The following is a 13,140-nucleotide window of genomic DNA, read 5'->3' as shown; positions in this document are numbered from 1 at the left end:
AAAATGCTAGTTCTGCTTTCTGAGCTGCAATCCTATAGTACCAAGTGACATTCCATGTGTTTTCACAAAAATCACTTGTTTTCTAGTTTCATTCTGGTTACCATTGTGATTTAGGACACTATCCTGAAAAATTCCTTACACATCCCAAGTTGTACTAATGGGAGTTTTGATAACACAGGTAAGCAGGATCAGGTTGTTATTGTACAGCATACACACAGTCTTGCATTGCTCACCTGCATAAATAGTTCTCACAAAAGTGTCAGGTGATTTAATTTCAATGATGTCAGAAACAGGGGCAACATCAAGTTTAGCTGCCACTCTGGGAAGAAGATTCTAAAAAGTTAAATTAGAAGTTAGAAAAATGTTCTAAATGCTGACAGGTTGTACCCTAAATATGTAAGGAAAGTTAAAATAAATCTGTTTGGCATATGAACTATAATTAAGATACATTCAGTGCCCTAATTATAACTTTTATATAATGCTGTCTGTGTGAGGAGGCACACACAACCATAGTCTTCTAGTATGGCTACTCATGTAGCCTGTGCAGTCAAATGAAAGGCCATTATTGTAACAACATTAGAAATTTTATGAGACTTACAGTAAGTAAACCCTTAATTCAATATGTTGAATTATGATGCTTATTTGCTTTAATAGTTTAAAACTGAATATAGATGCCATTTGCTCACAAAATTGACAGTTATGGATTGCTGGACTTTGACGAGTACTTTTTTTTTTAAATGTATTTCAAAGTTAGTTCCCAAATACCAAGACTGAGGAACAAATCTGTATTTGAGCAGACAAAAAAACCCACCAACTGACAAGATCTTAAAATTACAAAATTAACAAAGACTCTTTTTTAGTATATAGCTGACTACAAAATGTGTCCTTAGCATCCTCCCTGATGTTTTTAAATATAGAAGCAGCACAAATCTTATATGTAATAAGGAGTACAAGGGTTAAGTTCTTCCTCCTGACTTGGTACAACATGCACAAAATACAGGCATGTTTCTGGTACCTTTAGTCATGTTAAGTAGTACCTTATTACATGAATAGGTACATTGAAATTTACTACTCAATGTGAACAAATAGGTCAGAGTTAGACCTTAGGAGAATAGGCTCTTCATACAAAGACCTTAGAACAAGAAAGCTTAAGCTACCATATTTAGCTGGCTAAATATCAAGTCAGAGCTGCCAAGAAAATTTACATTGGGACAAAAAGCATCTAAAGATCTCTATGAATGAAACTAAATCACGTATAAAGACTGATACTGATTGTAAGTGAAAGCTCATCTAAGGGCAGCCAGATCAAATTACTCATGGAATGCTTATGTGAAAGACAAAAGTATATATATTGTGACAAAGTTCCTCCTCTGCCTTGGTGGGTCCTGCGCTTATTGGCGGATTTGCTCACCTCAGAGGTTTACAGCAGCCCTCAGTTTGGTCACTTTCGTGGCTCAAATCTGCCATTCATTCAGTTAGCCTCATCACTGGCCAGCATGGGGAAAGGAAGAAGAACAATCCCAGCAGTCTCTGCTGATCCACCTAGTGGATCGGGGAACAGGCCAGAGACCTTCCCCTCTGGTGAAACCCACAGTCCAGTTCAACTCCTCCGGTATCAAGTAGGCAGTTGGGGGAAAATGGAGGGATGGGGGGAACCCAGGCCAGCCCTCTACTCCGGGTTCCAGCCCAGGGCCCTGTGGGTTGCAGCTGTCTACAGTGGCTCCTGTAACAGCTGCGTGACAGCTACAACTCCCTGGGCTACTTCCCCATGGCCTCCTTCCAACACCTTTTTTTATTCTCACCACAGGACCTTCCTCCTGGTGTCTGATAATGCTTGTACTTCTCAGTCTTCCAGCAGTACAGCTTCTCACTCTCAGCCTCTTGCGCTTCTTACTCCTCGCACGCATGCCACAAACTGAAGTAAGCTCCTTTTTAAACCCAGGTGCCCTGATTAGCCTGCCTATCTTAATTGATTCTGGCAGCTTCTTGATTGGCTGCAGGTGTTCTAATCAGCCTGTCTGCCTTGTTTCCAGAAAGTTCCTGATTGTTCTGGAACCTTCCCTGTTACCTTACCCAGGGGAAAGGGACCTGCTTAACCTGGGGCTAATATATCTGCCTTCACTCTCCTGTAGCCATCTGGCCTGACCCTGTTACAATATATTTAAAAAAACGGAGTTAGTGGTTTTCATGCACAATTTAAAAAAAATTTTACACTCTAGTCTGCATTACTCCATAGACATGTGTAAAAAAAACCAAAACAGTTTAGTGCTAAAAGCCATGCATGCTTTCCTTCATCAATGCAAACCACACAACTGAATAGAAAGAAGCTAATTTTTACTTTAAAGTAAGAGCTACCACAGCTAGCTTTTTATACTATTCTCTCTTTTCAGAGGGCATAATGGTTTCAGATCTCTAGTTCCTATTTGTTTTATTAAACATCCACATAGAAAGCAAAATTTATACTATGACTAATAAATTAAAATTGAATACTTGCTTTAAAATGCTTTTTTACACTGTTGTAACATTTCAGAAAAGTCCAGCATGGCTACAGAATATATGAAAAGTCTTTCACCGATTTCCGACTCAAACTTACGTGTAATGGGCTCTTAGCCTCTTACATGCTACAGATTTGTGTTTCTCTTATCTGCTCACCTTCCCAAAGGCAGATGCTCCAGCACAGATGTGTGTGTAATTAAACTGTTTTTGAGTTGCCAAGATCAATGGAGTCAGCTCCTCTGAGGAAAAATATATGTCACAATTTACAACAGTCTCATTTATGTTTTCATTGCTAAGAATGATACCAGACTATTTTTGGCCAACAGCTGTATACAAATAATGCTCACCTGGTAGAAATCCTTTGTATACATCATGCTGAGCCACTAGAACTCTTGCAATGCCCTGTACTTTGCTGAGCTCTTCTGCTACCTATGATTACAAAAATATTAGTAGTAGTAGTACACCAACACCTAGAGGCCCAAATGAGCTTGGGGCCCCAGGGTGCTAGGCACTGTGCAAACAAATAGTAAGAGAGTGCCTTCCCCAAAGAACTCACAATTTAAATAGAAAAGACAAAGACAGGAGTTAAACAGAAGCCTAGATTTGCCCGAGGTCACACAGCTGGTCAGTGACAGAATTCACTGGAACAGAACACAGGTCTCTGACTCCCAGTCCAGTGCCTATACATTAGGCTATGCTGCCTCTCCAATAAAAACACACAATTTTTAAATAAGACAAAAACTGCAAAAGAAACCATCATAATACATGTTGGCCTCATGTAGTAGCGTGCAATAACCTTATGTTATTACATTGGAACTACATTTCTCAACAGGGGTGGGACAGCGAGCCTTCAAATATTTCAGTAATTATAGTAAAACTGAAATGCCAACAATGCCATACACTCAAATTTGGCCCAATCACACCTTGTTGTGATGAAGCAGTGGGCAGGGCAAATCTGAATGAAAGGCACTGCTATCTGGTCGTGGAGGGGCCTCCAAGTTCAAAAACAATTCTAAGGTGGGATCCGAGTTAAAAAAGGCGGAGGAGAACCCCTGCAAGATTTATAATAAAACTGATCAACAATTACTCTTAAAAACAGTCAGCTTATTGCTTCAACTGATTTAATCTAATTATTCAAGAGCTTAATCTTACTTCCTCCGAAATCAATGAGTTTTGCCATTTATTTCAATGATACAGGCCCTATGTTACAAGTGCTAAGGAAAACAAGCGGTTATGTAGTCCTCTTGTTAATTACAGCAGAAATCGTTTGTACTGAAGTCTGACATCGTTAGCTGTTGAATTGCTGTAGGCTTCAGATCTGCAGTTATGTTTTTGCTACATTATAAACACAAAAGCAAATTTTAAGCTACAAAAGGGTTTTTGCAAATCAACTGAGGTAGACTGATAGAACTGTGTTAAGACACTTGCATTGCCCCAAACAACACTACTTCCTTGCTTTCCTGAAGACCAGTTTTACCCCCCAAAACTAGGGTTGTAAGAGAGAAAACCAAAAAGTGGCCACTACATAACAGTTATTTATGTATTATAACTTTTTTGTCCCATCTGTACACATTCTTACAATTTTAAAAAGAAAGTTCACCTTATATGCAGTATCATTTTCTAAAATAACTTGGGTCATCAGCACACACAACACACGGAGTATTGAAAGAGAACAAGTTTGACCCATCACATTTTAGTTATGAGTGCAAAAAGTCTCCAAAATAAAAGGGGTGCAAATGGAGGCGTTACAAAACGTGAACCAAACAGATTATTCTCAAACTCAGTAAATGTTTGCTCTTGGTCTCAGACCCAGGATGTCAGGTTTAAATTTAAAACCAGTCTTTACAGTCTAGTTATAATCCCTTCTCCTGAGATTTGCGATTGGAGAGGATGCCACAACTTTAATGTCACTTGCCACGTGTATGGTTCTCTGCCTAAGATAAAACTTATCACTACAAGAGAAACATTTCAGCACTAACTCAGTTTAATTTTACAAATTATCAAACATGATCATCACCACTTCCACAGTCCTTATGAAGTTAAAGTGTATTGACATGTAGGTGTCAGTGCTAAAAGGCTATTCTCAAAATCCTTAGTGACAATGTAACAAAACTGGTATACTATAGACTCTTGAGATTATTCAAGCAACAGTACTGGCAAGCACACAAGGTATTAGTTCTCCAATGTGTAGCATGCTTTTAAAGTCAGGAAACACTAACATCTTAATCATATATTGTAAACACATTCTTACATTAGTAACACCTTTGTTAATTAACAGTGAGATTTTTAAAAGTTCTATTTGTCATTCTGTATGCTCCGTTTACTTTTTGACGTTTTCACAGAATGGACAATAAGAGTCAGTTAAACAAGTTTTGCTTTCAGATTCTTAGTGCTGTAATACCTGGATTTCAAACTTTACAGGAGAATATTTGTTTTAAAATAGCTATTTAAACTGGAATTTTAACATTTCTATTTGCCTTGGGATTTACAAAAACTTCATTTAAAAAAACAAACACACAGAATTTAAGTTGAGAGTCTCTTTTAGCATGGTCTCTTATTTAAAAAAACAAAACACACCCTATATGCATATTTTCAGTTTAGAAGAGCAACAGTTTAAATGCAGGACATTTCCTTGGGACTAGTGACCATTGGCATAGCTCCTCCTACTTGGACATCACTCTTGAAACTGACCCAAGTCTTGTCTGGTTTACTTAATGGTAGTCATTACTTTGTTTAAACACATCTAGAAAGAAAAATAATCAGGTTTCTTACCTTGTCACAGTTGGTACCAGCTACTAAACAAGATACTTCACCTCCAAGCTGCTTTGCTGCAGTGATAGCATTTAGCGTAATGGGTGTAAGAGACTCATTTGTGTGTTCAGTGATTACCAATGTACTCTGAAATCGCTGGAGCAATGAGGCCTTAAAAAAGGAGAGAAAAAAAAACACAGGGTTAACATTAAATGTGGAGGGAACAAACAATATTTTATAGTATTTTACAAAGACCACCCAATGCCTTATAGAAAGCATTTCACTTGTACAAAACTACATTAACCAGTAACGCAGAACAGACCAACTGAACTAACAGATATTTTTTAATAAAGTAGTTTGAAGTTACCAGGCACTAAGCAAGTGACAATCTTCTGAACTTCAGGCTATATACTGCATAGCCATTTTGAGAGGACAAGAAGATACTGGTAAGGACTAGTGATAATTTCATAAACTAGATATTTTAGGTCAATTGATCAGCCTGGTTAAATGCCTTAAATGGTTTGTTCAGCACATGGAAGTAATTTAAGAATTTGGATGGTTGTAGGATGAAATCCACAAGGGAAAAAAGCAGGACACAATGGGAGGGAATCAGAGGACACACTGCTATAAGGCAAGTAGATAATTATTTGCTTGAAACAATAAATATTATTTTCAAACAAAGCTTTGACTAAAATCCTAGCGAAAGAACCTGTGCTTATTTTATTTTTTAAAAATACTGTATTCTTACTTTGCCTTTATTAATTGTTGGGGATTGTGAAAACAAACTAATTAGAATCTTAGGCAGGTTTGCAGTCTAAAGACACCATAATAAAAAAGTCTATTGGACTATATCATTCTTGAATCTAAGTAATACATTTTATTTTAAAATGTTCAACCCTTTTCTGATTATTCAAACAATATCCCATCACAGTCCAATATGGCTACTTGAAATAATCACTTGACCAACCTACCTACTATACCCTCCAGTCATTCATTAGAACTAGTTCTGGAGTACTTCACAAATCAAAACAAAATTGCAAAAACAGAAAGAGGATCAAACTGAAATGAAACAAAGGATTCTAAACGTTGTTACTTTGTTTCACTATGTTTCACTAATACTTCAGTTTAGTTTGACTACAGCCTCTTCATACAAGAGGTTAATTTAGCCAAGCACTGGCCTCTCACAAATGATACACAAAATCACAGAACACTATTGCAGGTAGCCTTTTTGATTAACTACACGGATTGGTTGCCTAACAGAGTGCATTAAAAAAAAACAAAAACCTGCATTATTTTCCAAAGGATTTAAATCATGATATATTTAAGACTCTCCCTGACTATCAACACATAAGACCACATAAAATAGTAACCAGGATTTCCTGCACACCTAGTGCCACATAGCCCCACAAGGACAATGCACCCAAAAGGATCCTCCAAGATCTTCATTACTGTATGGGAGGGTACAAGGGAAGAGTTATCAGCTGCCTTCACAGTGCCACTTCTTACCCCTGCTCCGAGAACACTCCCTAGAGTCAGGGACCTGTTAGATTCACTCCCTCTGGAGCACCTGGGATTGGCCACTGTCAGTAGACAGGATACTGGGATGGCATGGCTGGCTCCAGGCACCAGCGAAGGAAGCAGGTGCCTGGGGCAGTCAATAGACAGGAGCGGCATTCCGTCAGTTATTGGGACGACACATCCAGGTCTTCGGCGGCAAGTCCTTCATTCATTCCCTCCTTTCCACTTTGGCAGCAGCTCAATTGGGGGTTTTTTGTTTGGGGTTTTTTTTTTTTCCCACCACTTGGGGCGGCAAAAAAGCTGGAGCCAGCCCTGTGGGCTGGATGGACCTTTGGTCTGACCCAGTTTGGCCATTCTTATGTTCTTATTTATTAGAAAAATCAAATACTGGTCTATTAGCATGAAGAAAAAATACAAATTCCATTTATACTATCTTTCATCCAAGGATCTCAAATAATTTTATAAAAAGGTGGGAAATAGTATTGAATTTATAGATATGTTGAGCCCAAAATAGATCTAAGAAGAAGATCTTTTGTGCAATAAAAAAAGCATAATTGAAATTTGAGAAAGGTCATCAGCTTTTACCCTTCAAACTTTAAGGCCAAGACAAGGAGCTGGAAGCAGCACAAAAAGAGTGAACTAACATCCAAAATATTTTTCTTCTCTGATGTCACCCCATCATAGAGAGAGAGAACTAGCAGGTTTTTTGCATCCCCAGTTGGGTAAAAATACCAATACTGAGCATTTACATGTCTGTAAACTTTAAAAACCCCAATAAAAACAGAAACTCAGAAATACGTAATGCATAACTTTATCCAAACAATGTGAAGTATCATTATTTTAACTCTCTAACATGTAACCTGGAGATAAAGTACGCACAGAACAATGTTTTACAAAGTTATTAGAGCACTAATTTAAGACAAAAACTAACGGAGTCATTGAAATACTAATATCATATAGCCATCCTACCACCAAAGTGCCTTACCTAGAATGTCTTATCAATCATCCCTATTTACTTGTAGGGCAGTAAGTGGAGTTTTCCTTAGCACACATTAGAAATCAACTGGTTTTGGATACAGGACCTGTGGCTGCCTAATTTTAGTAAGTTTCTTCTACCATTACTTTCTTATTTAGATATTTGCAGGATTCTTCATTCAGAAAAGAGCTCCTCTGAAATGTATGACGTCTCTCGATTATTTTCCCCCCTTCCAACAAGATACCCTGTCTTGCAGCGGACACCTCTGTTAATCTAATTTAAGACTATGACCGGGTTTATCAGTAGTTTCTCCATTTTAAATATATCCTAATTGGTAAAAGTAGCTTAATAAAAGTTGCATTAAGTAGAAAATTATATTCTAGAATGCCTCAAATTGGCTGTTTCCCTGATTTTTTAAAGGCACTGAAACCTAGATGACATAAAAAGAGGAGGCAAATGTGTTTTACTACAATGGAGAGTCCAGGATTTTAGTACAGAAAGAAAGTCACCAATATTTGCAAATTCCTTCTCACCATCCAAATGACCTCACAAAACTTCACTAAAATCAATTGGTCACAACTTCATTTCAATCAGTGGAGTCACATCCACTTGCAACAGTGGTGAATTTGGTCTTTTACGTCTGTTTAGTTTCAACTGAACTGTAGAACAAATAGATTATACCTTATCCCTATATAAACAGGCCACTGGAGCTTCCTCTGCAGTTAGCAAGTTGAAAGTCCAGGTTCCTTGGCATTGTTTTGTGCTCTTATTTACAAATATACTTTACTGTGGTACTAAGGCATATTCCCACTCACTGCTATTTTTATCAACATGACATTTTATAAACTCTTAGAAGATCCAATCACTAAAACCAAGAGTCTTTTACAGCTGCAGCAAATTTATTTTCATTCATCAATGGGCTACACAAGGTTTTTAATCACTGAAAATGAGAGTCCTGGATTCCTGCTCGGAGTAAATGCAGACCAGGACAACTTTTTAGACTTTTGCTATTAGATGAATGTCTTATTTGATGGGAACCATTATTTGAAGTGAGATAAAAATACATCTCCATAGACCGATTAAGAACTCCTCAAGGATTTCCAAAGTGTAAGAGGGGGACTCTTTTGCATAATGCAACATAAATTAGACCAAACAAACCTCTTGCTCTCCCTTTTCCTCACTTGTGCTGTCATAAATGATGCCCAAAACCTACCAGTAATCAATTGTTCTTCAAGTCCACCAAGGGCATGGTAAGATGTAACAGCCTTAGTTTGCAGCAAGGGAGATTTGGGTTAGATAGTAGGAAAAGTTTTCCAACTCTAAGGAGAGTTAAGCACTAGAACAGGCTTCCAACCCCCCCAGCACTGGAGGGCTTTGAGAACAGGTCGGACAACCCCCTGGCAGGGATGGTCTGGGTTTACTTGGCCCTGCAGGGGATGAACTAGGTGCCCTACTGAGCTGCCTGCCAGCCCCAGGCTGTGGCTAGGACCGCGGGCAAAGGGCGTAGAGCCCTGTGGGCGGCTGGCGTCTCCCTGGCTCTGGGTGACCTTCGGCCCAGTCCTAGTTGCGGGGCCACCGGGCCGAGCCAGGCAGCTCCCCAGGACGGACAGGGTGGGGGGAAGCCGGCGCTGAAGCGGGACCGGCCGCCTGAGCCCCGGGAAGGGCTCCAAGGGGGAGGGACAGCTCCCCCGCCCGGCGCTGAAGCGGTGCCGCTGCTCCCTGCAGAGCGGGCCCCGACCGCCGCGCCGCACTCACCGCCCGCCTCAGGCGCCGAGCTCCGACCGCCAGGAACATGGCGACTCCCTCCGGGACCCTCTCACCCCGCCCCAGCAGCACGCACCCGAGCCGGCTTGGCAAGGCGGCGATCTCGCGACAGCTGCTGAGGGACAACGCGACTTGGAATCCTGCCTTTCCCCATTGGCTGCGCGCGCAGCCAATCAGAGGCGGCGGGAAGTTTCTTGGGCTCTTTGGCTTCCCGGGGCGGTGCGCGTGGGGGGGGGGGGCGGGATGGGGAAATGCAGCTCGAGGCGGACTCCAGGCCCGATAACACAGCAGCCCCCAGGCCCTGCCGTGGCTGCGCCTTGATGCAGCTTTGCAGTCCATGGGTCAGTGTGTGCGGTGCATCGCTCATATTCAGGAGAGGAAAAGTTAGCAAAACTAGACTTAGGCACAAATCGAGACCCCAGCTTGAGAAACGGTTAGATTCACAGCCAAAAACGTACAGCTTGGGCCAACCTACAGTCAGCACTCAGATCTGTCTGCCAGGGACGTCCTGGAGCATAGAAAGTGGGCTCTCAAACAAGATTGCCTGCTAAACACCCTTCATGCTCCTTCTACAATTAGGGTGATTAAGCAACTCAAACTCTCCATTAGTTCCCGGATACAGGCCAGCAGTTATAGCAAAACGAATATCCAACTGATCCCAGCTTTGCATATGTCCAAAAAATTAAACTTAAAATTGGGGGGTGGGCATGATCCCATTAACCACATGGATGTAAACGTCATGAAATTAGTTCTTTGTATTACATAAGCCAAATATAAAGATTCCTGTTTGTGATCTTAAGTGCACACACACAAACTTTTCTTATTTTTACATTCTTAAAAAAAAAAAAAAAAAAAAAACACCACATACAACACACATTTTCACTGCTGCGAATACAAATGTTTCAGAACTAGCCTGAAAATTACAGGCAGAGACAAAGATGATCTAACAAACATTTCTGGCATCTTAAATAGTATCATATAATATACATGTGTGCCAATTCCGTCCTGAAGGGTCTAAATATTTGTTCCCAGGCATCACTTAGGAAAGGAACCTTTGTGCTAATGTTGGAGAAGAAAGCTACACGTTTTATGGACTGGGCTCAGAATCCAAGAATGGGAAGACTAGAATGGATTTGTCCAGCAACTGAACAAGAACCATACTATCCATGACAGGATCCAGATGGCACGGAGCACAAATGGACAACCATCTACATAATACTAAGGAACAATGGGGAGCATTAGATCCTCCTCTTGACCAGATTTAATTAAAAAAAAATGATATGGTAACAAAATCTGAATCCATTTTTCCGATATTTTATTTGTATGTTTGTTTTTGCCAAGAGTTAAATAAAGTTTTTAAAGAGGAATAACACCTTTGGTATACAGACAAGTATCCAGAATTAGACTGAAATTCTTCCACATTGTATGCAGCCAAAGCAAACAGGAGGAGGAAATACTCTAGTGTAGCATGCGGTACTGCTATTAAAGGTGGTGGGCAGCAACAACCGCCGCAGCCACTGTGCCCTCCACAATGCAGAGTATAATCAATGTCGTCACACTGATAGTTCCACCCCCTTTCCCAAACCGCTTGCCAGTTATCATAAATAGGACACCTGCACAGCTTCACAGAGCATGGGAGGGTCCAGAACCTCCTCTCCTGCTGCTGGTCCTGTCCCAATGCTATGCACTTTGCATAGTCATTTATACCAATGCAAAGTAGATTAAGACTGAGTGTAGAATACTACCAAATCGGAATGGCAGCATCTTATACCCAGTTTGTACGGTGTAAATTGCAGAAGTGGCTAGACAGAGAAGAATCAAAACCTCTTCCTTTAGAACACAAGCAAAGGCACCTTGGTACATTTGCACAACTTGTCATGTGTCCTTCCTAGCCTAAATGTTTCCTGCCCTAAATTGTTGGGCAGCGTAGTGTTAGTGTGCATTGCAGCTTAGTATGTGCAAGTAATGTATGTTTTCCCATTAAAGATAATGGCCGGGGTCTGTTCATAAGAGCCCTGTGCCATGTTTGATCTGTGATATGCCCAGTTCGGTCCAGGTGATGTTGGCATTGCTGTGGGCCATCTTCCATTCTGTCTGAGGACTGGACAGGCCAAAGACCTGACTACAAACTATGTTGAACAGAGGAGAGGCATTAGTAAGCTCTTATGTTCTCCCCCACCCTTCCTACACATTGCAAAGTTGAACAAAGTGACAGAAAACGGAAGGTGGCTGTGAGCAATGCTCCTCCCGCCACACAGCAGAAGAGCCATGCAGCTGGCATGCCATTTGAAAAAGGATGTGGCCAAGGTGGGAAAGGATCTGGCAACAGCCACACTGAGTACCATGTTCCATTGTGAAAGCTATATATTACACAAAAACTTGTGGAAATATAAAGCTGCTTGAAGGAGGCTGGGATAGCAGGTTAGACACCGCTGTGGGCAGAGCAGCAATTGTCAAAAAGGCTACCTCAACACAGTGTGTTGCCATACTTTGGGGGACAGAGGGGAGCGTAGAGGCCATGGGGCTAGCCAGGGTCCATGTGGGTTGAGGCTTGGTTTCTCATAGATTGACAGCTCATCACTGCCTTTCTTGCGCCCTGCCTCATGACTGCAACACAATCCCACTGGCCCCATGGCCTAGTAGGAGGTAGTTTATTTACCTAATCATGGATCTTAAAGAAACACGGAGCTTTTGTATTTTGTTCCTCTCTGTGCATTTCTACACAAGAGGAGAATATATGGGGTATGGTTCCCAAACTGAAAAGAACTCTCTTTGTAGCCAAGTTCTGGAAGCCCCTCTAAGTTCCTATTGCCAAAACCAAGAAACCCAACATTTTTATCATAGCAGAGCCTATAGTAAATCTCTCTCTTGCATTTGGTATAGACTTACAGAGAAAGAAAGAAAGACACTTTAGTTCAGCTGTCCATAGGTGCTGGAACATGGGAGGAGAGACCAGACGTCAAGGCTTTTTCCATACTCCAGGATCTGCCAATTGTCTTAAGTTATTTGATGTTTCAAAGACCAGTCAAGTAACACCAGCCCAGTATGGTATCCTCATTACAGAGGACAGATGTATAACTGCTTCAGCCAACGCCCTTTCCTCACGTGCAGCATTATAGTCATCAGAGGCCCCAAAATCCATTTCTGTTTTGGAGAATGGCTCATTTGCTTTTAAAAATTTATAGGTTTTTTTTTTAATTTTTAAGGAGCTGAATGTATTTTACTCAGGATTATATTTCATTTAACAATATGAAACTGATTAAAGGAAAGTTCAGCAAAATATGGTTTGCATCCTTGCTCTGTTCCTGCTATATAGAGAAAACAGATGATACATAGCAATTCCAGAGCAAATGAGTCAATCTTCCTGCGACAAACTGCAAAGCCCCTGTAAAATGGTTTTGCGGAGGGGTGCTCCTCAAGAGATGAAATCCTCCCTCCCAGGCTGTATAGTGCCAGCAGATCTCACTGCAGTCATGATTGCAGGCATGGAGTTACAGCACCTTCTGTAACAACTGTGCCGCCACCCAAGGGGTGAAGGGATTGGCCAGTAGATCCACATAGACACAAATCTAATGGACACGGCCACATCCCTCTGTAACACACACCTTCTGCACCTCTCTGTGCACTACTACTGT

The 13,140-nt window shown here is 40.9% G+C and overlaps 1 protein-coding gene across 4 annotated transcripts in view; it reads right to left on the bottom strand.

Moving 5' to 3' along the window:
• The window catches only part of ETFA (electron transfer flavoprotein subunit alpha), a 45,670-nt gene extending 36,064 nt beyond the window's left edge, over window positions 1-9,606 (bottom strand). For all 4 annotated transcript variants that reach the window (XR_013347249.1, XM_077827614.1, XM_077827615.1 and 1 more), the window contains exons 1-5: window positions 9,497-9,606; window positions 5,269-5,418; window positions 2,844-2,925; window positions 2,653-2,735; window positions 234-333 (exon numbers count right to left, since the gene is read on the bottom strand). Coding sequence is in view for 3 of the 4 variants with exons in the window: in XM_077827614.1 (XP_077683740.1) it covers window positions 234-333; window positions 2,653-2,735; window positions 2,844-2,925; window positions 5,269-5,418; window positions 9,497-9,535 (454 nt within the window). In the remaining variant the exon portion in view is untranslated. The remainder of the gene's footprint in view (window positions 1-233; window positions 334-2,652; window positions 2,736-2,843; window positions 2,926-5,268; window positions 5,419-9,496) is intronic.
• Window positions 9,607-13,140: the final 3,534 nt, after the last annotated feature.

This window comes from Eretmochelys imbricata, chromosome 10, assembly GCF_965152235.1.
Source record: "Eretmochelys imbricata isolate rEreImb1 chromosome 10, rEreImb1.hap1, whole genome shotgun sequence".
NCBI classification, from domain to species: Eukaryota; Metazoa; Chordata; order Testudines; family Cheloniidae; genus Eretmochelys; species Eretmochelys imbricata.
This window is presented reverse-complemented; position numbering and strand designations above follow the sequence as displayed.